We start from the raw sequence: 25,793 nt of genomic DNA, 5'->3' as shown, positions 1-25,793 counted from the left end.
TTGGGAAGTTAGCTCACGGGGGGAGGACAGTACATTTGCGTCCAAGTGATGCCAGTAAATGGTATCGGCGCCCTAAATGTTGGTACTCGTCCATACCGATACCACCAATTCGGGCCGGATCGGCGCCCCCTGCCGATACTGGTATCGGTATCGGTGCAACTTTAATTGTGACAGGCCTAATTGTGTCTCTTCAGAGGTCAAGAAAGTGCTGGGGTCGTCACAAGTGATGGAGCCAGTCCACCGACATACACAACCCTCAAGGTAACAAAAAAAACTTTCACAGTCAATGGCAGTGAATGAGTTAGTCATTATATTTAAATAATTATGAATAAATAAAATTTTAATTGATAAAATTTTGATAAAAACAAATTGAACGAACCTGAATTAAGTTTTAAAGTTTAAATAGTATCTAACTCATTGCCCGCCATTGACAATGATATTCATTTAAACTGCGGGGACTGGCTGCAAATTCCCATGTTTCAGTCCCATTGACGGCAGTAAACAGCCCATCCGTTATGACTGGGATGCCTTTAAAAGTCAAAATAAATTGGACTAGCTGTAACGCTGTCAATGGCAGCCAATGGATTAAATGAGTGCCCTATCAAAGGTTAAACTACAAAAAAATTCAATGCCTCAACATCTGAACTACTATTGATCGCATATCCCCCCCCCCCCCTTTTTTTTTTTTTTTTTTTTTTTTTTTTTTTTTCTTTCAGGGAATGGGCTTGGTTAACAGCGCTTTCTCCCCTGAGGCACTCCTCAAACTGCGTTACGGCAACCTGGGCATCTGTCACACGCGCTACTCCACCACTGGCATGTCGGAGCTGCAGAATTGCCAACCCTTTGTGGTGGACACCCTGCACGGCAAGATAGCGGTGGCACACAACGGAGAGCTGGTCAACGCGCATGCTCTGCGAAAAAAGGCCAGTCGTCTTCAAAGTGTAGAGCACAGATTTTGACATGATACTTTTTAAATGGATTGGATTGTCTTCAAATATACACACCACAAATATATGACTAGGTTTTGTTATTAATGGCCACTCCCACTATGATCAAAATTATGCTCAAGAACAGTTGGAGGACTTTGGCATTTTATACTTATTTTTTATACTGTATTAGGTGCAGAAATATACAGTGTTAAGACCACTCTTGGACAAAAGATAATACAATAAGACAATATGTAATTCACAATTAATTTTACTTAACATTAGTTATTATGTAAGTCATAGCTTAAAGGAAGAGACAACGCCAAGTATAAATGAACTCATGTGAGAAAGAGGTTGCACAAAGTATTTAAGTATACAAATGGTATATTTATTGGACGTCTGATAAATGATTTTTAAACACAGAATATGATGCTGTTTAGTGCCTCCACTGTGCAACAAACATGTTAGTCATGCCACACAAATGCAAATTGCATGTTCTTTAGACATCTGGTAATCAAGAAAATAATTTTTAAAAACTAACAAAACAACAAAAAAAAGACTTGAGAGCACAGATACCACGTGTGTAGAGCATAAGTGTTGATACTCGAAACAGGTAAAAAGTAGCTTGAAAAATAGACACATATTCTTTGTAGTTTCTGTACCTCTGCAATCTGCCTCTGCCTGGGACCTAAGTGAATCAGGCTTCATATAGGTCTATTAAAGATTGTTTCTCCAACAGCCATGCATACTCCAGAGGGTAGCCAATATGTGAGGAGTAAGCAGGAGAATCTGTGACTGAGATATGAAAATAATCGGAATTACATTTGAAAAAAATTACTGCCATTGGCTATTTGTCTACTCTCAGGAAATTTTGGCTCTTACGTACATTTTTCTCTACTATTACACTTCTGAAAAACTGTCTTTTCACTTTATTGAATAACATTTTCCACTGGGGTGCAAATGATCAAGGTCTGGTCCAGCACCTTAAAACGGTAAAAAAAAAAAAAAGTCATTTTATAAGAAAAAAAATTATTTTAACAAGAAAGAAAAAAAAAAAAAGAAAAATTGTGATCTATATTTTAAAGAATTATTGTGAGGAAAGATTTTTTTCAGGATTAACTGAGTTCATTGGCAAAAGTCAAGATTTTTTTTTTCTTTCCAAACTTCCAAAGAATTTGGAAAATCGGAAGAAAAAATTTCATCATTTCAAAGTCATGAATCTTATACCAAAAAAGTCTGATTTACAATTACAGAGGAGAGTATCATGTTATGAAAAAAATCTCGTGAACCATTGTTGAAATCCAAATCTGGAAAACTAATCACCTCATGTTGTTAAAAAGTTTCGTTTAAATTGGCTTAGTAGTCTTTAAATAGCGGTCGACCGATATGTCACTGGGCAGATATATGGACGTTATTCCAACATTGGCCGATCAACAAAAGAAATCGTCTGATTTACAAAAAAACAGGCGGATTTAAAAAAGGATTTAAATCAGGCATCTGTGTGGGCAACTGTGGCCGCCGCTGACTTGACGGTAGGACCCCGAAAGGACCCCGCAGCAACTTGAAGGCAGGCTGCTACAGGAAGCTTGAGAGAATATACAATGTTGCTTTAGCCTTTTAAGGTGTTTACTGAGTGATCTTCACTTTAAATGTAACTTGTAGCGTTAGCATAGCATTCTTGTTAGCATTAGCTTTAGTATAGCGAGCATCCTCTTAAACTATCACTTGTTTGCATATCATCGTGATGTCCTGGTAGTTTAATTATTATTTGATAATTAAACAATTATGGATAAGAACAATAGACCCTACCCAAGTGACGCCACAACTCCGCTCTCCTGAATGGTACCGCCCAATTGTCCGTCAAAACATAGTGTTAACCTGTTACGGCTACGTACATTCCTCCTATTTACGGCGTGTTTTTCTGCTCCTTAACATTAATAATCAAAATGGTGAAGGCGTGTGTGGCTGTTGGTTGCACTAACAGAGAAGATGGAAGGAGAGACTTGAAGTTTTACCGTATTCCGAGGGATCCAAAGAGGAGAGCGAAATGGACGGCAGCAATTCGACGTGAAAACTGGGCACCAAAAAATCACCACAGACTATGTAGTAGTCATTTTATATCCGGCAAGATGCATTTAAGATATACTTAGAGGGTTTTGGGCTGACAAATAACCACAATTAAGATCATTGCTAGGCTAATCGCCGACAACATACACGTATGTATGTAGTGAGAGTGCTATCACTAAACCATATAAACATTAAAAGCCTTAACTCTATTGACAAACGACATGAAATACATTAGACTTGACAGTGGATGTTAGCAATAACAAAAGATTTTGAATTGAAAATTTCGTAACTCACGTTTCCAAGCACAAGATAGATTCCTGCCGAATTTTCGTGGACGAGGACCTATTTCACCCAACCAGCAACGAAGTATTTATAAGCCGCCAAGCTCTTGAAGTTTTTCAAATTTTCGTGAGAATAGGCTGATTTTGTGTGGACAAGATAATTGTAAATATCAGCGTAGCAGATGTCAGGCAGACAGGGCGAAGACAGTGGGTCGAAAAACATCGATTTGGGCATCAAATATGGATCTGGCGACTGTATAGAACGAAGCTTTTCCACATAACGCCTTTTATGCAACACATCCAGTGAGTTTACGGCATCAGAAAGCACCGGGTCTTCCATGAAATGCATTTTAAATTCCTCGATCAATTGAAACCAATGCTAATACAGAGACAAAATGACGGACAAGTGGGCGGAACCATACAGCGAGCACGTGGTTTTGTGACGTCGGTGAGTAGGGTCTATAGACCCTACCCACGTGACGTCACAACTCCGCTCTCCTGAATGGTACCGCCCACTTGTCCGTCAAAACATAGTGTTAACCTGTTACGGCTACGTACATTTCTCCTATTTACGGCGTGTTTTTCTGCTCCTTAACATTAATAATCAAAATGGTGAAGGCGTGTGTGGCTGTTGGTTGCACTAACAGAGAAGATGGAAGGAGAGACTTGAAGTTTTACCGTATTCCGAGGGATCCAAAGAGAGCGAAATGGACGGCTGCAATTCGACGTGAAAACTGGGCACCAAAAAATCACCACAGACTATGTAGTAGTCATTTTATATCCAGTAAGATGCATTTAAGATATACTTAGAGGGTTTTGGGCTGACAAATAACCACAATTAAGATCATTGCGAGGCTAATCGCCGACAACATACGACGTAGTACGACATAGTTTCAAATTCAAGATATTTGTGACTTCCCTTTCTTCCACCATCGTTATTTTTTGAATAATATTTAGCTGATACCAAGTGAAAGAAACTGGCCTCGTCTATGGGGCTGACAAATAACCACAATTAAGATCATTGCTAGGCTAATCGCCGACAACATACACGTATGTATGTAGTGAGAGTGCTATCGCTAAACCATATAAACATTAAAAGCCTTAACTCCATTGACAAACGACATGAAATACATTAGACTTGACAGTGGATGTTAGCAATAACAAAAGATTTTGAATTGAAAATTTCGTAACTCACCTTTCCAAGCACAAGATAGATTCCTGCCGAATTTTCGTGGACGAGGACCTGTTTCACCCAACCAGCAACGAAGTATTTATAAGCCTAGAGAATAGGCTGATTTAGTGTGGACAAGATAATTGTAAATATCTGCGTAGCAGATGTCAGGCAGACAGGGCGAAGACAGTGGGTCGAAAAACATCGATTTGGGCATCAAATATGGATCTGGCGACTGTATAGAACGAAGCTTTTCCTCATAACGCCTTTTATGCAACAGATCCAGTGAGTTTGCGGCATCAGAAAGCACCGGGTCTTCCATGAAATGCATTTTAAATTCCGCCATCAATTGAAAACAATGCTAATACAGAGTCAAAATGACGGACAAGTGGGCGGAACCATACAGCGAGCACGTGGTTTTGTGACGTAGGTGGGTAGGGTCTATAGCTGAGCCTGGGCGGAGGTAATAAACCAAGTTTTGGCATTGTGCTTTGTACGCTCTTGCAGGTTATGCGTCATGGTGTCGGCCTGTCCACCAGCTCCGATAGCGAGCTCATCACTCAGCTGTTGGCCTTCACTCCACCACTAGAGGAGTTAGACGCACCCAACTGGGTCGCCAGGTGCGTGTCTTCATCTTTATTCTTTCAACAATTAGATTACCTTCCTATTGTTCTGTAGGATTAAAAATCTCATGACGGAGACACCAACGTCGTACTCGCTGTTGGTGATGTTCAAAGACGTCATTTATGCCGTGCGGGACCCCTATGGAAACAGACCCCTCTGCATCGGACGTGTGGTTCCCATTTCCAAACTGCACAAATCAGGTTAAAAAAAAAAAATGTCGTTTTTACGGCATAGTAATCCAGATAAACTATTACAGTTGAATTAGATTCTTAAAAACTCTTTAGTTGTGCTCATCTTTGACTTGGATTTATAACTGTCTTGCTGATTATTATCTTTAATTTGTTTTTGTTTGAATTGTTGATGATTTTAATGTGCCGTAAAGCACTTTGAATTACCTTATTTAAATTGCACTATAGCCTACAAATAAAATTTCCTTACCTATTTTAAAATATTTGAATAACCACCGACTATTGGGGGGAAAAAATTTAAAAGTAGATGTTCATAGTTACTGTATACTGTACCATACTATACAACTGTATACTTATTAAATGTCTTTTGATGATTACGTTGTTTGACTGTTTTGGTTTTTAGGTGGCAGTGAGGCGGACACTGAGGGCTGGGTCGTGTCCTCAGAGTCCTGCAGCTTCCAGTCCATTGGCGCTAAGTGCGTTGTCCGCCTTCACCACATGTCAGTTTTCAATGTATTACCAGTTCTGACGCCTCTGTCTACACTCAGGTATTACAGAGAGGTCCTCCCGGGAGAGATAGTCCAGATATCCCGACACGGAGTGAAGTCTTTGAGTGTTGTGCCTCGTCGTGAAGGGGATCTTCCTGCCTTTTGCATATTTGAATATGTTTATTTTGCCAGACCTGATTCCATTTTTGAAGGTTGGTGAAACACTTTACACAAAATTATTCTTTTTTTTTTTTTTTCATGAGTGGATTGAACCGTATACCTTATTTTGTGGACTGGAAATGGCAACAGCCCGCTGCCGTATAAATCACATTTTTGGGAGGATTTTCATTTCATCAGCAACTAAGAACAAACATTATGCAGCATAACAGACAATTGGACTTGAGTCACAAGGAGTTGGACTGAGTCGCAAATTTGATGACTAGAAACCGGACTCAGACTGGAAGAAAAAAATAAACGCACTTGGACTTGACTCGCTTGAGCTGGGAGGGTTGTGTCCAAAAATGTTTGCAGCGGACAGCAGGAAGCCCAATCAATTAGGCCCCAATCAAATCGATAAGCTGCATTTTTTTTAGCGAAAATATGCCGAATATTGCCAACAATCTTTCCGCTTAGCATCATATAAGGTGGCATACCAAGTTGTTCAGTGCAAAATAACCCCACACCATAGCAAAGGAGCTGATACAACCCGCAGCAAAAATAAAAACTGTCCCTCTGTCCAATGGCACTGTCGTTTTTGTTCTATTAATTTTTGTTTTTTTTTGGTCAAATTGTTTGGCATATTGTACTCTTAAGTTATTGTTGCTCATCGAATTAAATGTATTGATTTTATTAAATTTTATTTTTTAGTATCAAATGGCTGTGTGTTTAGTTTGGAGGTGATTTTTTTTTTTCTTTCAAATTAATGCGCTTTGAGTCTTCTGTTACAAACAAAACAATGTTAATAAAGTTTATTCTAAGTTTATTGTAAGTTGATCCTTTTTTTTATTTTTGCTTTAATATTAACAAGGACACAATGTAATGGATAGATGCACTTATGATAATTTTATAGAAAAATTATACTATTTACAGTGGTGGCAGAGATTTGGTTGGGGGGGGCGTGTACGTCTATCTGAGGGGGGTCGTAACAGAAAATAATTGAGAACCACCAGCAAATTGTAAAAATGAATTTCTGTAAACTAGATTAAAGGCATGTGTGGCTTTTTGTATTTGAGTAGGTATTACTGCATCCTAGGGGTGGGCGATATGGCCTTAAATACGTATCACGATAAATGGAGCAGATTTACCTCGATAACGATAAATGACGATAAAGTCGCCCAAGCAGACTGTTGTATAATTTGAAAATCTGAATCAATGCATGAAATACAGATTAACAGTTTCTTGTTGATTTAGTTACCAGCATTCAATTTGATATATTTAACAATTGTACATGCAGTCTAGACATTAGGTTTATAAAAATGTATTGTAAACAATAAGAATTCAAGTATGAGCATTTATAACAGCGTGTATGGCTTGAACAATCTACATTGTCAAAATCCATATGCCTGTGCAAACATGTCATTGTAACACAAATGACTTGCAGCTTGAACAGTACACTTCAAAAAGACAATTTATTGTTAATGGCTGCTGTGACATAATTATTCAATACAAGTGTTTACTTTATGGTTTCAGCCCCCCCCCAAGTGCATTTTTTAATAAATGCAGGCATACATGAACCCCCAAACAGACAGACAGACACACATTAAAGCTATATTGATCTTCTGCAAATGAAACACTTAAGATTTTATGATAGCGATAATGACACAGAATTAAGCACATACAGAAAAATAGCTGGGGCCATTTCTCGGTCATATTACAAGTTTCACCGTAGGATTGTGCTTAATGCTGAATGCTTTACCATCACAAAAGCTATCAGAGAAATCACACACAGTCAGATACAAAATAACGCGACATAGTAATTGCTAGATGCAGTCCGTGCACAAGGTTAGAGCCGCTATCCGACTCCATCACGTTCATTTGTAGCGTTAGCCGCTAGCGGCCGCTAGCGTTAGCCTGTGGCCTGGCTACCAGTAGAAAGCAATGAAAGCACCATCTCCGGAAATCGTGAGAACAAGGGAGTACAGCGGGTGAAAGCCCGTCTGGATGCCACCAAGAGTCTATTAAATGTCGGGTGAAAGTTTGGCGAACCTCCCTTAAGCCACACTCCATCACGTTTTGCTTGTAGCATTAGCTGCTAGCGTTAGCTTGCCGGGCTTCTGTTTGATTGGCTTCCTGATGATCACGTGACTCCATACGTGAGTACATTCACTGCTTTCTTAAAGGGGAATGAACATAGGCGAACAACACAGAGTCAAAGCGGGATGAAAAGACTATTTTCTTGTTTTATTAATTTACCGAATTTACCGACATGGTCAAAATTACGTCGGTCATCGTGAAGAATTTCGGTGACGGTAAATTTTCGGTTTACCGCCCAGCTCTACTGCATCCCTGTGGAAAACTAATCACGCGATGTTTAGTTCTCCTATACATTCCAGAGTAAATCCCAAATAAAGATAGCTATTCTATTCAATTCCTTTATTGTCATTGCAAGCCGAGCAAACAACAAAATTGGAAAGCTACTCTGTGGTACCATAAAACACAAGACCGTAAAATAATGTGATGCTTTCGCTAGCTAGCTTGACACCTACTTATATGGAAGGGTATAGCATGATCACAGACCATTGGACAGCGCAGCCACTCTGCAACGGCACATTTGCGGATTCCTTTTCCAACATTTTTACATCAATTAGGTGAAAGTGGATGAGTTTCCATGGCACACCAGATACTGTGTGCCTTGGCGTAGTGGTTGAATAACACTGTTCTAAATGTTTATTTTGTGTCGAACATACAATTTCGTTCTTGTAATGTATGGCCTATACATTGGTCTAAATGGTGAAACGTAATGTTGGAAAGATAAATGAACACATTAATGCTGGTGTATTCCATGCAGACTATACTGCAGTTTTTTTATTTACATTGACTTACACTGACAGTTAGGTTTTCCTCAAATATAAACCTGAGTGCTTTGTGGGTGGGCTGGAGTAAAACAGTGAAGGCTTTGACTAACTTGTGACTCGACTTGACACGACTCGCCTTTACAACCTTGTGACTCAGCCTGATTCGACATGAGACTCGACTTAACCTTATGACTCGACATAGCCTCGTGACTCGATTCGTCTTGCCAACAACAGGTAGGACTCGGGACTTACTTGTGACCCGTGCAATTGTCTGCATTATAGTAATAATATGGAGAACAAGCTAAGTACGCAGCTTTTAAAGTGTCATTTTAATTCATTCAATATCATGAACAATACAAGATAATTTCTTTACTAAACTCTCGATCTCATTCTATATCACCTACGCCCACTATGGAAGTAGAAAGCACAGCTACAGCAGCCATCTTGTGGCCATCAGTTTGAAAAATAAATCAATTAATCGCACCTGAGTACAAGTCAGTCTCGAACAAATTATATACTGTATATATACACTGTATATAAAAAAAACCCTTTTACTTAGTCCGGAAATTACGGTAATATTGTTGATATTCTAGAAAACGCGTCGTCGATATTAATATACAATGGGTGCTTATTGCTGTCAATGATAGCCAATGTTTATAGTGGATGGAACATAATGGACAATTTGTGCACTAGGACAGATGGTCTACACCGTCAGGCAGCGCTGCGGTCGACAGTTGGCCATCGAGGCCCCAACGGACGCAGATGTGGTCAGCACCGTTCCCGAGTCGGCCACCCCTGCCGCACTGGGTTATGCCGAGCAGGTCCACTAGATGGCAAATGTGACACAAAACCTTGAAAATGACCTATGTTTTAATTTAACCAAGCTTCTATTCTTACAGTCTGGCCTGCCCTACATCGAAGTCTTGTGCAAGAACCGGTATGTCGGGAGAACCTTCATCCAGCCTAACACCCGTCTCAGGCAGTTGGGCGTTGCCAAGAAGTTTGGCGCCCTGACAGACAACTTTGCCGGAAAGCGGGTGGTGCTGATTGATGACTCCATCGTCAGGGGCAACACCATCTCACCCATAATAAAACTACTTAAGGAGGCGGGCGCAACAGAGGTTTCTTTTTTTTCCAACTCTTTGAGTGACTTTATCATTATTTCAAGATAACATTGCTCACTTTTCTATTTTTTTACTTTAGTTTTTGTGAAAAAAATTTTAGATCATGTGTCCTTGTTTCATGGGCCATTTTGTGGTTATGGTTTCCCTCAGAGGTTCGTTATGTCTACCATCTCAGGCTGCTGCAATTAATCGACTAATGGACAACTATTTTGATAGTCGAATTACTTAGACATTGTTGATTTGAAAAAATGTCAATCAATCAAGCCTTTTTTTTTTTTTTGAGGGAATGTTTTCTTATTTTTAATATGTTATATTTGGATTTAATTTTGTGGGGGAAATCAATTGATATAATTTTTTTCGAAAAGGAACAAAAATCATCTTAGATTGCTATAATCCTCGACTTTTCATAGATGTTAACAAAAAAGTTAGGCTACAAACTAAGTTCAAGCGCATTATTTATTTTGGTGGACCACTTAAAATGACATGGTTGGCTAGAACTGGCCCTTGGGCCGTAGGTTTAGGACTGGGCCAGTTTATAATCGTATAATATGTAATAATCATTTAATCAAAAATATCCATATTCATATTTTAAACAGTTCCTCAAAAAAAGTCCAGTGTTGTTTTCCAGCATTTTATTATACTCCAGGTGACATAAACTGTAAAACTAAACACTCAAAGAAAATTACAGGTATTGGGCACTAAACCATAAAATAAATGTAATTTTTTGGGAACGTCGATTAGCTTAAGGCTAATCTCCAATGATCGATGGCGTTATATAAAAACTACCAGTTAAAAAAAGAAAAACCAATGGGGAAAAAAATCCTGAAAAGAATCAAGATAGACAATTATTTTTTTAATTGTGGGACCAGATCACCCAGAGTTACTTCAGGGTATTTTTTTCTTCAGGGTTTCTACAGGTATCACTAAATCTCATTTAATGCCACTCTCAATTAAGTTAATGCCCATGCCCAACTGCAGATGGTTTCACACACTCTAACTGAGAGTTGTCCGATTATGACTTTTTAGCGTATATCCCGATATTGTCAAACTCCGAAAATCCGATATCAAACCGATACCTATATATGCGGTCGTAGACTTAACATATTATGGCTAATTGTATTGTGGTGCCCTTCTGGCTATTTTAATACCGATAAATGTAACAACTTAAAGGTTTTCCAATAAGCATTCTGTGAAAAATAAGAGCACTACAACTGAAGTTATGGGAAAAGTGCCTATATTTCACCACTATATTTATTGATGAAAATAAAATAGTACATCAGTTTTTTGGATCAAGTGCAAAGTGCCAATAAGGCACTGCCATATCACATATGGCTTGCACAGTATTTTTGCCTCAAAATAACAAAGGCACACAGCTTTACTACAGTGAGGTATGTAATGAGTTTATAATTCATTCAATTTTTTGCCCCATGAATGCAAATGGTCTGCTCACATAACAAATCCCAGGCGTCTTAGTTCTGAGACATCTAACAGCGATAAGCATAACTGCTGTGCTAAGCTGTAACCAGCCCTTGTACAAAGGCAGAATGCTTCTACATTCACTTTGAAAGCAACATGCATATTGGCCCAAAACAGATTATGAAAAACCAATATCAATATTATCTAATATAATTTAAAAATGCGTTTATCGGCCGACATTATTGTGTAGCCGATAGTGTCGGCTCTTATTCCATAATGATTTTATCTTATGTTATCCCAGCTACCCGTTGATATCAGACAATTCATAAATAATGTAAAAGTTAAACCGTCAAGTTAACATAATTTTTAATGCCTCGAACATTTAGTATGCTTTTTAAGGTCTGAATTTTGACAAAATCCATTTAATGACCCGCATAAACCCTGTTCTTTTCAGGTCCATATCAGAGTGGCTTCTCCTCCCATTAAGTTCCCTTGTTACATGGGCATCAATATTCCCACGAAAGAGGAACTCATCGCGAACAAGCCAGAGTTCCAGGACATCGCCGGATACATTGGTAACCTCATATAAGGCCGCTTACAGTTCGACCACTGCTGACTGTCACCATGTTAAATTCAGGTGCCGACAGCGTGCAGTACCTGAGTGTAGATGGGCTGGTGACAGCGGTGCAGAAGGGAATCGCCTCCCTGCAGAGTGGAGAGGTGATTGAACCTACATACAAGTCTGGTGGTAGGGTGGGTCACTGCACTGCATGTCTGACTGGCAAGTATCCTGTGGAACTGGAGTGGTAAACTGGCAAGCCGTGTTACATGTCACACACTCCTTCAGTAAAACTTGCCCATGTTACAAGATGAGTGCTCCTACTGACCTCTAGTGGTTGGGCTAATCTGTTGATTCATGTAAATATAACATTACTTTAGTTGGCTGTTTTATGACAGACCTTGCCATTTTTGTAAAAAAAAAAAAAAAAAAAAATTTTTAATGCACAAATCAGTGACCAAAGATTTTCCTTCATGTTTGAACATGAGTTTTGAACTAAAATGAGTAACTGTCTACAGCATCCTGGTATTCCTGAATATGTTGCATTAATATCACGCTGTTCTGTTACATATACAATACGTGAGGGGTGAGGGTATAATAAACACTGACTGAATTCAACCTAAAGCGCAGAATGTTTTTATTTAAACCAACCAATTACTAATAATACAAAGTATGCACAAATGCAATTACAGTGAACATGAATAAAATATTTGAATGTAAAATTGACAAGACAATGAAGGACTTTTACAACAGCTTGAGGCAAATGCACGTAATCGACAATTTGGTCAGCACCCTTGGTAGATCTAGTAGAAGGCAGTCACCACTTTCAGTTCATATCTGGGAGGACAATAAAAGAATTTGATAAATAGTAGTCATGTGAAGGCAGAGATCATTTTTATGATTGTTGACAAAAAATATCAGATTTAAAGTGGCACAAAAGTATTTTACATTTTTCACAATTTTGGATGCCATTTTACCATCTTTGCATTATAATTTGTCATGAATAGTGTATAGAATGTTATTTGTGAGCCATTTCATTTGTTCTTTTTCTTTTTTGAAAAATCCTGTTCCTCATTCAGATGCAGCTGACTGGAGCCATTTTGAATACTTTGCTCTGATTGTCCGTTGGTGGAGTGGGTGTGTTGTGGGAGTTTGCAATGTGTGTAGTGACTTTGACACATCCTGGAGACACGGATTACAAAGTGTCGCTATTTAACATTAATGCTAAAATAAAACATTGACTCACTTTACACTTCCGCCTCAGCGGGGTTCCGTGTGCACAGAGAGGAGTATTTCAGTCAGGAAGCAAGCTTTTGCTGTGACTTCCAGGTTCCAAAAATCTTTTATTCTTACTTGAAGGAGCAATTTGTAAGACGGGTGGCCAAAAATGGTACAGCAACCACGATTAAAAACATGCGCATAACATCCCTTCCTCTTTAGGTTGTCAAATAAGCACTTCGCAATGAAGAATCATGCTGCATCATTATACCAATGTTGCATTTCAATCAGAAAAGACAGGCTAAAAAACTACAAATTAACGTTAGCAATTATCATGTCAAAACTGGCATGTATACGTAAAACCTATGCACAGTATATAACATTCAAAATATTAAATGAGTACATGATGCTACACGTCTTCAACCATAGGAGTTTCCCAAATTGAACGGTACTCGAGTCGGTGTACATATAACAAAAATCATTTTTAGTGAAATAGGTTACGAGTTACGAGTTACGAGCTCCATCTTTGTATCTTTTGCCACGATGGGAGGAACTACCGCGCCTTTCTCAACACATCAAATATTTAATTTTTGGTAATGGATTGATAGCATTCACCAAGACTATTTTATTCCTATACCATTTTAATTTCAATTACCGACCAACAAGAGAGGCCATCTTTGACCTGGTCAGTGGACCCATATGCTTCACAACGTTAGCACAAACATGCCAACTTTGTTCATATTCCTACTATCAATTTACCGTACAGGACAGTAATATAGGAAAACTCGTAAGTGCATCACCGTTCGAGAAGTTCTGCAACTTCTGTCGTCAATTTTTTCCTCCTTATCAGTTGTCTCCATTGTTGAAAGGCATCTCCAATGCATATCCTCGTTTCGTTTCTGAATTTGTTATGATTCATTTGACATTCAGAAGATTTTTTGGGGCTCTAATGGTAACCACATCGGTAATTCTGACTTTTAATGTGGTAGCAACTAGGGATGTCCCTGATCCGATCACGTGATCGGAATCGGGTGAAAAGGATCGGGTTTTTACTTTTTTTTAAAAAATTATTATTATTTAAAGGAATAAAAAGCAGGGGTGCACGATATCCTTTTTTGAAACATATCGATAACTTAATCTATACCGATACGATAAATATAACCGATATTATATATATATATAACTTTTTCATGTATATTCACCCAAGTTTTTGAACACATGCAAGTCAAAAATAGTGGTGGATTAAGAATAGATTTGCCTTTGACCTAACCAGAATTTTCATGATGACATGAAGATTATTATGATGAACTAAAACAAAGACGAGAACAGTTTTGACTTCAAATAAAGTGCCCATATTTATTTTTTCAAATAAATATAATTTGAGTCAATCACAATCAGTCAATATCATTGACTATGTGTTCCCCTGAACAATGAGCACTGAACTAAAACATAAACCAAACAGGTATTGTGCTTTGTCAGCAGATAAAACTTTTTCTGCAACAGGAGAGGAGACTTTTGTGGTCTTGGCCCATGAAACAACTTTCTTAACCTGTCAATTATAGGACAGCAAGCTTTTCAATAACCACAAGGCCTCTCAATAACTTAGTAACTTGTAACTAACACTGTAAAATGCAAAGATTTGCTAATTGCCATAGTAAGGTTTATCACTCAGTGATGGAAAAATACGGCCTCGAGAACAGTAAAAAAAACTTTGCATACTGGCAAAACAGGAGTGGAAACAAACGCACACATCCCAAGCCACCGACACCGTGGCAAAAAGATTATACAGTATATTATCGGGCCGATAAATAATGTTATTGGATTTATTGGGATGACGTCATAATTCCTATTATTGGACCGATAATTATCGTGCACCTCTACTAAAAAGTAACAAACTTATCTAGAATACAATGGCATTGCTAGAAGAAACAAAAATATATACGCTTTATACTTCGCAACACTCCCAAAAAGCGGAAGAGGGAATATTGTAATATGTTTGGAACTTAATTCAAAAAGGGAGTGTATCGGCAGATTCTCAAAATCGGGTGACTGACTCAGGTGCAAAATATGTGATCGGGACATCCCTAGTAGCAACCTTAGTTTATGCAGCCTACAGATCTGTGAGATGTTAGGGCCATTAAATGAACCATTGAAGTGCAAATATTACATATTGCTCCTTTGAATTAAAAAAAAAAAAAAATCTTAAATCTATTGTGAACCAGGTAAGCAGGCCCACTCCTACCAGCGACCAAATGGGGCAAAGTGCCTCTCGGCCTATCTAAAGCATGAATTTGGAAAAGACCTTTAGTGCCTCTTTAAGTGACAATATTAAAGAGATCAAAATCAATAGATTTGACTTGACTGTCTCTTTTAACACAGTGTAAAGGATATTTACCTGATAGGGTTTCCTCTGGAGGGTCTGAGTGGCATCTTCCAACAGTGGATGATCACTGATCCATTGATATCTCCGATGATTGTAAACTTCACCCCGAGGGTCCTGAGCATCGGTCATTTGTAGGCGGCGTCTCAGCCCCTCGTTTCTGTGGCGCTTAGACCCTGGGGAGTAGGCGCCCCAGTGCTTGGAGCAACCTGGGTTTTCCAAATTTATTTCCTGATGTCGCTTCCTCAGCCCAAAGCTATGGGGAGACAATGCTAAAGCCACCAAACTTCGGGAATGCTGCAGACAGCCCTCTCCGTTCCATGCGCACATTCGGCAGCGATGCCCATTGAAGAGTTTGCTTTGACAAACAAACTTGTTATAGTACTTATTGAATTCGTCATCCAGGTCCTTATATGAGTGAGTATTGCTGTCTGATGCAAGGGAGGAGTTAGAGGAAAGAGGTCGCCAGAGCTTACTATGGGCCTTTGGAGGGCAGCGCACGCAGGACTTGGATTTGAGCTTCTGGGGAGTAAGCAACTTTTGTAGAGGGGAAGCTGCAGACCTAAAGTGACCAGAGTTGGGGTTTTGGGTAAAAGGTGATCTTCTGAGGCCTTCCCAATTCGCCATTCCCATTTTTGAGGGACTTTGTATCACCGGGGAACCGCAAACATCAGGTCGCTCTTCAAATCTTGTGTCTTCCCAAGCAACGTCAGCAGAGGGAAAAAGCTTTTTGGAACTCTGAGACAAGTTTGAGGGACAGGTGGACCGTAAAGGACTGAGCCTGCACACAGATGCCTGTTCTTTAGCAGCAGTGTTTAACAGCCTTTTGTACCTCAGGGACAGGTCTGATGTGGTACCGGTATCGCGTGAAGGACTGAGGACCGACAAGGATGGTTGCTGTTGCTCGATGGCAGCAGAGAGAGCAATCCTTTTGGACCTTGGGGAATGGTCCATGAAAAGACTCGAAGGTCGCGAAGGACTAAGTTCACATGTGGACGACTGTTCTTCGGCAGCAGCGTTAAGCAGCCTTTTGGCCCTCAGGGATAGTCCTGAGGGGCTTCCAGAAACTTGTGAAGGACTATGGTCCCAAGAGAATGGTTGCTGTTGCTTTCTGACAGCAGAGAGAGCAAGCCTTTTGGACCTTAGGTAATGGTCCAAGGATGGACTGGAAGGCTGGCTGAGGTTCCTTGTGGACGGCTGGTCTTCAACAGTAGCATTAAACAGCAGTTTGGACTTTTGGGGCTGGTCCGCCTGTGAAGGACTGAGGATCCCAGAGGACACGTGTTCGACATCAGCAGTACTAAAAAGCCTCTTGGACATCAGGGACTGATCTGAGGAGGCACTGGAAGAACACGAAGGACTGGGCGTCCACAAGAATGGCTGCTCTGTAGCAGCAGAGAGAGAATGCCTTTTGGATCTTGAAGGCAGGTTCATTGATGCCCCTGAAGCGGGATCAGAAGATTGCAAAGGCCTCAAGACACAGGAGGCTTGCTTATCTCTGGCAGCTGAAAGACCAGTATCTCTAGAGCTTGGCGGCAAATCCAAAAAATCTCCTGAAGAGGCATCAGAAGACATTGGAGGAGACTGCGAAGGACTGAGGAAGGTCCAGGATAGCAGTTCTCCCATAAGTCCTCTGGATCTTTGCATCATGTCAAAGAATGACTCAGAGGAGGAAAGAGGAGACTGTGAACGAGCAAGGTTGCACACTGATGGCTGCTTTGAGGAAGGGTCTGACAAAGTCTCCAAGGAAGCACTGGAAGCCTGCGAAGGACTAAGGGCAAAAAAGGATGGCTTTATTTCTGCCGTAAAGGTACTATTTAGTTCGATCCATTTAGGTTTTGGAGATTCCGGTATCCAAGGTAAGCTCAGCACTGGAATGGTCTGCTTCCTCATTTTAGCTTTACTGCTCATGGTTCGTCTGTGGTTCCTGGTCACATTAATGATGCGATTGCCTCTCCTGGACATTTGCCGGCACTTGCGGTACTTCCTGGCCACAGAGTCTGTCATCCTGGAGACGTGCAGCCAGTGCTGAAAGCGCCCAATTTGATTAATCATGCTAGGATAGAGCTCAGACAAAGTGGTCCCTTGACTTCTCAGGTTCATTTCCAGCTCCTCGTCTTCATCCTCGGGCAAGACATCGATCTGAGAGAAATTTCTCCTGCTGTCTTCAAGCAAGCTCTCCGGGGAACAAACATTTGACAATCCTATAGGGGGTCAGAAAACAGAGAAAAGACCAAACTATTAAAATACCAGAGGGATAAAGAATTACAGCACTTTTTCAGTGTCTGGGCCTGGCTGGTGGATTTTGCTTTGACTGATCTTTGAACCTGATCGTACAAAAAAAGCATTTTCTATAATGGCTTAATTATAAAACCAGAGGGTATACTATACAAGCATTTAGACCAAACTTATTAGGTTGTTTTGGCTGAAAGAGATTGTGTTGGTTCGTTCCACTCAAGTGAATCTACATGAACTTTGCTTTGTAAGATGTATCTAAATTAGTACCTTAAAGTTTCTACTCGCCGTTTCCATTCATTAAAAAATTTTTTTTTAAAATCTCATGTCTTTTTTTTTTTAAACTGTGGCGTACTGATATTTACACGGTCGGACTAGGATTTACAGTGTGAGGAGCGTTTATTTTGTCATGTGGAACAATAGGAGTAGAGCCCTGTTGCCATGGTTTCAGATGAACACACGGTGTCAATTAGCTGGCACGGATACAAGCTAAGATGACGAAAAGAAAAGACAAGGAAACCGCTTTCAAAAGTTGCTAAAATGGGATCAAAACGATGCACAGGGCGAAGACGTGCACCATGAAGTTTTTTTTTCTATATTTGTATGTGTATTAATCTATATTTTCATATTCAGAGACACTGTCGTATTTGAATGTTTTATACCATACTTGTGAATGATTCAGACCTTTTGTGCATCTATTTTTTCTTATTCCATTTTTGGTTTTAGTCCAATTTAGCAAGGCATGGTAGCATTTCAGTTGATTTTCAGCCATTTATGGCCATGGTGTGGATTTTTTACTTTAAATCATTACACAGTAGGTTGTTATTTTTAATGTAAGTCACATATACTAAATGTAGTTAAAGCTTATATTGAATTGTGCTGGGTGAAAATCACTTACGTTGAAGTGTTTCATTCCAGAAATTAGGCAAATTAAAATTAAGAAATGGTGCCATGTGTACACTTAGGCACCAATACTTGTTTCAAATGTTTGGTAGGTGTGTTTATATAATTTGATAAATATTTTGTGTTGCCAGAAGTAACATAGCACTTAAAACAAGTAAAAACAGCACCAGATTTTCATTTTTTGGGTATTCTCATAAAGATACATTTCTGGCTGATGACAAAGTTCAGACAAATATTCTGAGTAGAACCCTGAGTCTAGAAGGGTATTGTCTATGAAAAACTTATTGACCATGTAGATCCAGTGTAGTAGAGCGAAATTCACTTTCTATGCACTTTTCCCCCATGGTCCCAATCCAGCTAATTAGCAGTGCAACGGTTTGCGCTTCAAAGCCGAACCGTACGGTTCGCCCTGTAAGGTTCAATACGCCTTTATGAACCGCGCCTTTTCGGTTTTGCAATTACTTTCCTCCAAACGCTTGTGGAATGAATTGGTCGAGCTCTGTGTGCCTGTGTGTGACGTGAAGAACAGCTGTGGAGAAATTCCTGCCCCATGAGTAAATATCTACTCAAGCACCTGTGTAATAGGAGCCGAGTAACGCCCTCTCTCGCTTACGAGACTTGAAAGTGAAACAAAGAAAACAGAAAAAGCTATGGCGAGCGGAGGAGTGGAGAGACCGAATTTTGAGAAAGCACCGGATTTCTTTCAGATCTGCGGTGTGGCAACATTTCGGTTTCCCCGTGGACTACAATGCGGAGGGAGAGAAAATATTGAAAAAAATAAAACAATTTGCAAGCATTGCTCAGCGCTTATTCCCTATGCTAATGGCAACACTTCTAACATGACTTTGCACCTCAGCCGGACTCACCCACAGATATCGCTTTCTCAAAGCAGGACAACCCCGAAGATGACACCAGTGAGAAAACACGGGTCTATAGAAGAGGTGTTCCAAAAGCCGTACAGCATCAGCTCAGAAAAAAAGAAAACCCGTGCAGTGGGGATGGGCATTGCAAAAGACATGCAGCCATATTCCGTGGTTGAAGATGTGGGCTTCATTCATTTAATTGCAACACTTGACCCGCAATACATTGTTCCCTCACGGACATATTTCTCCAACTTGATCCCAGACTAAGCCTGAACGATATATCGTTTAAACATGGCCATCGCAATGTCCGCGTGCGCGATAGTCCCATCGCAAGCACATGCGATAGTTTTTATTTTTTCTAATCCACATACGCCTTTCTTTCTGCTCTGCGCACAGCCTCACACCCTCCCTCTCCAAGCCCTTTGAGACCCCTGTCCTATATGAATGAAATAAAATCTTTAAAAAAAAAAAAAAACATTTCACGCTTTTACTACTGTGTGTCTATTTCAGTATTCAGTCACTACACTAAGACCAAAGACCTAAGAGGCATTTTAACAGTTGAAAATATTTACATTTTAAGTGTTCATTTCATTTTCTTAAAAGCAAAATAAAGGCAGTCTTTTGGAAAGCCAGACTTGTTCTTTTTAAAAAAATGCAAAACACAAACCGAGACCGAACCGAAACTGTGATCCCAAAACCGAGGGTCAAACTGAACCGTAGGCTAACTGAACCGTTGCACCCCTACAGCTAATCATGTCCTTTAATCCTTTGCTCTCTCAGTTATGAACCCCTCATCTTACCCTCTTCGGAGAGCATCTGGGAAGAAACATGACTCTCATCACCTCCGCCATCCTGTTGCATTTTGTCTAGCTGTTGGGCCTAAAAACACACATTCAAAATACAATTTTTGCAACAGAAAACAATTTTCCCTTATGTTGTGCAGATAAGACACTTTTTCATTGTAAAAAAGTGCCACAATAAAGTGACAACACCACATCGTGCTGACCATTAGATGTTTATCATTGCCTGTATGGCAGGGGTATCCAAACTTTTTGCGAAGGGGGCCAGATTTGGTGTGGTAAAAATGTGAGGGGCCGACCTTAGCTGACGTCATTTACGTAGAACAATATATTGAGGCAAATTTTAGCAAGCCATTCTGTGTGTCACATTTGCTTTATTACCGTATTGGCCCTGATTATAAGACGACCCCCTCTTTTTCAAGACTCAAGTTTGAAAAAAGACTTTTTGAACACCAAATTTTTATACAGAAAATAATTACAGTACATCTGAATCAAATGATTATAATATATTTGAGGGGAAAAAGCATGTTATTTTGCTTCATTCAAATCTTAATATCTGAACATTTAAATATGTAAACTTAAGTGCAATCACATTCGTAAATGAATGGCTTCTGGTTTTTGAAATGTAAATAAACCAATCTATTGTGATAAACAACAAAATAGCAATAACTGCATTAACCATCAAAGTGAAGTCTAACTAACTGTAGTCTTGAAACAAATCTGAATAAGGAAAAACATTGCAATAAAATAATGCAAACTGGTTAAACTTGAGAGTAGCTGAGATCTATCATGACAGAACATCGCTTCAATGATATCTGGCGCCATCTAGCGTCGTGAATGGGGCGAGTAGCTGAGATCTGTCATGACAGAACATCGCTTCAATGATATCTGGCGCCATCTAGCATCGTGAATGGGTATGATGTCTAGACCGCCAATATAAGATGACCCCCCCTCTTTTTCAGTCTTAATTCAATGCAAAAAAAGCCACTGTCTTATATTCGGGCCAATACAGTATTTTTTTTAAATTAATAATTTCAACAATCTTGCAACTAGCCTTTGTGGCATTCTCTTTTGACTGTCGGGCTCTTGTGAAATACTGATGCTGTAAAATTAAACTAGCTTCAATTTCTCGCTACGTACCTTCACTGTAATCTTGTCTTACATGTCAACGTGTCTTGTTTGGTAATATCGCCTCACATTGAACTCTTTAAAAACAGCGACTGTCTCTTTGCAAATGAGGCAGACACAGTTGTTGCGTATTTTAGTGAAGTAATCGTCCAATTTCCACCTATCCTTTAAGCGTCGGCCGTCGCAGTCAACTTTTTTATTGTTGATTGTCGCCATTTTAGAAAATTGGGAGTAACGGGTCACACGGGGTGCTGTTGGTTAGAGTGCTGCTGCCTTTTAGTGGGTAAATTAGGAGCAGCATTTAGTGTGTAAGCTACTTCATGTGCTGGTAGCAGTACTGCTGACCAATTTATTAAGTCTGTGTGCGGGCCAGACGTTATTGATTTTATGACAGAGGCTGGGGGCCGGATGAAATTTGATCATGGGCCGCATTTGGCCCCCGGGCCGGACTTTGGACATGTCTGCTGTATGGTATCCATTTGGCACACGTTACTGCTTTTGTTTGTGGAAAAGTTATAGCGTGAGAAAAAAGTATAAATACCTGTGAATCACTGGAGGAATTGTGTGCTATCATGGTGAGGAAAAATAGTGTTAATAAAACACGCCTAATACTTGATGACATAGGACAAAATTTGTGATTGACACTTACACTGTAATAGGTCATCTCTTGAATCAAACATGCTCTGAAAAGACATTGAGCTTTAACTTATTTGTACGACCACTGTACATTCACTTGTTTTGGCACATCTACGACTGTACTCATAAAATGTTAGGGACTTTGAAGTTAAATTTCAATCACAACATGCAATACATTAAAACTTGTACAGGCAACAAGATTTTTTCACCTTGTGTTTTATCCATAATTTGTGCAAAAATTACAATCAATTTGAACAGTTGTACAAGATTAGACAGTCAAAGTCCCTTCTGGGCATGTAAATTATGGGAAGTAGATTTGTGTCTTTATTATTCAATCAAAGAAAAATAGTGTTCAAATGCATTCTGAGTCTGACTGATTTTTTTTTCATCAAGGCGAGTTTTTTATTGAAAACATTGTTTTTGATGCAACTTTTTTTTTTTTTTTTAATATTAAAGACACAAATCTACCTTCATAGTAATTTGGCCTTTTAGGTTCATTCGGATCTTTCTGCATTCAAAGTGAGTTGGAAAAAAACATAGCATTTCGCACCTCGGGCTCCTTCTCCTCAATGTGCTTTTTCGACAGCGACATGTAGTGTACCAGGGCTTAAAAAATAAAATAGAAAAACAGGAAAGAAAAAAATCAAAACTTGCCGGCCTCAGCAGTAAAATTAAATAACCAACGCCTTACCTTTACTTGGAATGCTTCTGAGATCCACATCGATCGCGTCGTCTTGATTTTGCGTCTTAGAGTACTGTTTTTGGGAGAGAAAATGTTAAAAGATATTTTGATTGTTAGCGTTAGCTAACGCCAAAACCCGCGTTCCAGTCTAATGAAAAGCAAAAATGTGTGATTAACGTACTGGAACACGCACCTTGTCTATAACCCGACTAAGCGAATTCCTGTAATCGAGGGCATTTGAGCTGAGTTTATGTTTTATTTTTTCATATAATGAAGCGGTACTAACGTCCATTGTGGCAAAATCCAAGAACCGTCGAGACGCGGATAGATTCAAAACTCAATGTCATCAGACGGCGAACGGTGATTGGACGAGGGAATGAGAAATGAAACGTTCAATGAATTCGGGATATTTAAGTAACGTTGAGAACATATTTGAAGTGTGATTAAACACACAAAAAAATCTAATTTTCTTTACGTTACTAACTTTTAAAAGCTAAAATCTAGTGAAATTAAGAATTTAAATTTTATCTGTGCTATGATTTGAATATGCATTCCATAAATATCGTATCATTTGAACGCAGCTTTTCCCCCAAGGGATATCTATTTTACGTCATCATCAAGCGACAATGCTGCAGCGGTGTAACGCCTTTGGTCGTAAAAACACATTTAAAAAAGTGTTTATTTACACGTTTTAATTGTTAGGTGAGGTAGAATGGAGTCTAGTGGCACTCTGCATGGGCTCATAGCTGCAGCTGCCTCTGTACACGCCCAGCGAGTGGCAGTGACATTCGACGGAGGGTCCTTGTCAGGCGATCCGGTGTCACTACTCTACCAGGACCTGCTTGCACTTTCTAGCGAACTTTCCCGCACTCTGCAGCAGCACTGCGGGAAAAATAATGGCGTATTTGGACTATATTGTAACGACGATTTGTTCGTGCCGGTGTGGGTTCTAGGGTGAGTACATTACACAGGCACTAACATTGACAATCAATGAGTGTAGAATTGCGACAATGTTTATTTCTAGTGTTGTCCAGCAGGATCCTGCAGACACCTGCTGCCTATGTGCCATTAGATCCTGGAGTTCCAGGGCTTTTCTCTTCACGGGTTATGAGCAAGTGTCGCCTTAAGTACTGTGCTGTGAAGAGCGACCTTCTGCAGGTTTATTCTTTTTGATAATTCCTGATCTGGACAGAATTTTGTGTGCTCCCTCGTTGGTGCGCCAGTTAAGAAAGAACTAGGGGAAGACACTTATGTAACCTGATTTGTTTTAAATAATAATGCTCGACATTTGTGTATCTGTGGAAGGGTTTCCAGGCAGCGTTCACCCAGCACATGAGTGTGGAGATATGCACAGACTTACCAAAGTTCAAACTCATCGTGGTGCGGGTCAAGCACCTGACAGATGATGAGCTTGATGATGCAAAACCAGAAGCATCGCAATCCCTGTCCAAAGGAGGAAGAGCTTTGGCGTATGTGCTGCACACATCAGGAACGACTGGCCCGCCCAAGATTGTGCGGGTTCCACACGAGTGCATACTTCCCAACATTCTGCACCTCAGGTCAGGGAGGAATCCTTAATATTCTTGTTTACACCAGTGCTGGAAAAGAACTATTTTCATTTTAATTTGTATCATTAATCACAATTGAAAAATAGTAGCTGGAAACTTGATTAATTGCTTCAAAAGAGCATTAAATGCGAATACAAAATAAAATTGCCCGAGTGTTTCTACAAACTATGCAGAAATACACTTTGATTTAAAAATAAATTAAAATCAGAAGCGGATTTTAAGGGGGCGCCGGGGGGGGGGGGGGGGCAAGTTTTTCAATCTCAAATATTTATTTCGCATTCAAAAACATTTTCTATGATTGAATTAATCTTTTTTTTTTGATTGAAGTGATTTTTCTTTTTGAAAATAGATATTTTTTGAAGCAAATTATTATTTGATTGAAAAATAAAGACAAAACTGTCCTAGCCAAAATGTGGCCCTAACACAAATCAACATTACTTCAATCCAGAAAGTTGCTTCAATCAAAAAAAAAACAAAAACTTAAGTCCAATCCCCAAAAAATTCAAAGAAAAATAGCTTTCACATGCTTTTTGTTTTTTGTTTCAAATTTATTTTTGCATTCAAACACTTTTTTTAAAATTTTATTTTATTGAAGCGACTTTTTTTTAATTGAAAATACATATTTTGATTGAAGCAACTTTTTTTTTTTTTATTGAAGCAACTTTTTTGATTGAAAAATAAAGACCCAAATCTCCATATGGCTCCGCCCAGGGGATACAATTTTTGACTAAAGTAACTACATTGGCACGATACCAGCGGGCGTACCATATTCAATGGTTGACCATCTTGCCGAAAAGTATGTCCTAAGCAGCCTGATTTAGGATTCCCCTCAAGAATAATGGGGGGGGGGGGGAAAACGCTCATTGTCAACTTATTTTTATAAATATTCTTGTAAATTAAGTTTATTGCTGACACTGTGTTTCGAGGTCATCAACATGTTGTGCCCCCCCTGCCCCAAAAGTCAAACTCCGCCTATGATTAAAATACTTGAGCGTAGCCTCAAATGGTATCAAAAAAATATAATGAATGAATAAATAAATAAATGAGGATCTAAGTACAACAAAAGAAAAATTGGCTAACTTGCATCGCAAAAGTCCACTAGTGTAAATGCTATAAAATACCAAATTTTTTTTAAACGATGCTCTTAACAAGTCGTTCACATATTGCCACAAAAATAAATATACCTATTAACTAAATTGTGAATGCATAAAAAAAAAACATTTGCTCAAACAAAAATGTATCTAATGTTGGTCTTAACGGGGAGCAGCTGGAATAAAACTAAATGCAAGCACTTTTAAAACAAACCAATACATCGCCACTCTTAATCAAACAAATATTTGAAGCAGCAAAATTTGATTCAAAGCTTTTCTCTATTCGAATTACTTGAGTTAATTGATTAATCATTGCAACAGTACTTGATATTGTAATGTGGTTTTCCAGTATCACTACACAGCATCCAAAGATAAAAATAAATACAACTTAAACTAAATGTAATTTACGTTTAAATATATTTATGACATTC

At 39.2% G+C, this 25,793-nt stretch overlaps 3 protein-coding genes across 7 annotated transcripts in view; 2 read left to right on the top strand and 1 right to left on the bottom strand.

The window, feature by feature from the left end:
• Positions 1 to 12,617, top strand: part of ppat (phosphoribosyl pyrophosphate amidotransferase) — a 33,215-nt gene extending 20,598 nt beyond the window's left edge. The window contains exons 3-12 of the mRNA XM_057840671.1: positions 195 to 261; positions 717 to 923; positions 4,953 to 5,065; positions 5,124 to 5,269; positions 5,661 to 5,733; positions 5,806 to 5,957; positions 9,453 to 9,580; positions 9,659 to 9,880; positions 11,754 to 11,874; positions 11,937 to 12,617. Of these exons, the coding sequence (XP_057696654.1) occupies positions 195 to 261; positions 717 to 923; positions 4,953 to 5,065; positions 5,124 to 5,269; positions 5,661 to 5,733; positions 5,806 to 5,957; positions 9,453 to 9,580; positions 9,659 to 9,880; positions 11,754 to 11,874; positions 11,937 to 12,109 (1,402 nt within the window). The 3' untranslated portion in view covers positions 12,110 to 12,617. The remainder of the gene's footprint in view (positions 1 to 194; positions 262 to 716; positions 924 to 4,952; positions 5,066 to 5,123; positions 5,270 to 5,660; positions 5,734 to 5,805; positions 5,958 to 9,452; positions 9,581 to 9,658; positions 9,881 to 11,753; positions 11,875 to 11,936) is intronic.
• On the bottom strand, positions 12,276 to 24,176 carry si:dkeyp-117h8.4 (uncharacterized protein LOC572032 homolog). Of its 3 annotated transcripts, none has more exons than XM_057840660.1 (8): positions 24,064 to 24,176; positions 22,713 to 22,776; positions 22,572 to 22,627; positions 22,035 to 22,068; positions 21,927 to 21,952; positions 20,258 to 20,336; positions 15,472 to 17,660; positions 12,276 to 12,695 (listed from the first exon to the last, which is right to left on the bottom strand). In XM_057840660.1, the coding sequence occupies exons 3-8, from the start codon at positions 22,611 to 22,613 to the stop codon at positions 12,690 to 12,692; spliced, it is 2,376 nt and encodes a 791-aa protein (XP_057696643.1). In that variant the 5' UTR covers positions 22,614 to 22,627; positions 22,713 to 22,776; positions 24,064 to 24,176; the 3' UTR covers positions 12,276 to 12,689. The 3 variants fall into 3 exon arrangements, with proteins under 3 accessions (XP_057696643.1, XP_057696640.1, XP_057696642.1); XM_057840657.1 differs by lacking the exon at positions 24,064 to 24,176 and adding an exon at positions 22,885 to 23,067; XM_057840659.1 differs by lacking the exon at positions 24,064 to 24,176 and adding an exon at positions 22,897 to 23,067.
• Positions 23,324 to 25,793, top strand: part of aasdh (aminoadipate-semialdehyde dehydrogenase) — a 22,406-nt gene continuing 19,936 nt past the window's right edge. For 2 of the 3 annotated variants that reach the window (XM_057840654.1, XM_057840656.1), the window contains exons 1-3: positions 23,324 to 23,657; positions 23,741 to 23,861; positions 24,009 to 24,262. In XM_057840654.1, coding sequence (XP_057696637.1) covers positions 23,416 to 23,657; positions 23,741 to 23,861; positions 24,009 to 24,262 — 617 coding nt within the window. In that variant the 5' untranslated portion in view covers positions 23,324 to 23,415. Of the gene's footprint in view, positions 23,658 to 23,727; positions 23,862 to 24,008; positions 24,263 to 25,793 lie in introns of all 3 variants that reach the window. The other variant, XM_057840655.1, reaches the window with a different exon arrangement.

The sequence above is a fragment of the Corythoichthys intestinalis genome, chromosome 7 (assembly GCF_030265065.1).
Source record: "Corythoichthys intestinalis isolate RoL2023-P3 chromosome 7, ASM3026506v1, whole genome shotgun sequence".
Lineage (NCBI taxonomy): Eukaryota > Metazoa > Chordata > Actinopteri > Syngnathiformes > Syngnathidae > Corythoichthys > Corythoichthys intestinalis.
This window is presented reverse-complemented; position numbering and strand designations above follow the sequence as displayed.

Bases quoted from the DNA above. Each gene is read 5' to 3' on its own strand.
- si:dkeyp-117h8.4 (XM_057840657.1), bottom strand. From the start codon at position 22,995: ATGGACGTTAGTACCGCTTCATTATATGAAAAAATAAAACATAAACTC. The intron at 22,628-22,712 runs GTAAGGCGTTGG...TTATTTTTTAAG, and splicing joins CAGAAGCATTCCAAGTAAAG to CCCTGGTACACTACATGTCG. The intron at 20,337-21,926 runs GTATTTATACTT...GTGTGTTTTTAG, and splicing joins ATTCCTCCAGTGATTCACAG to GCCCAACAGCTAGACAAAAT.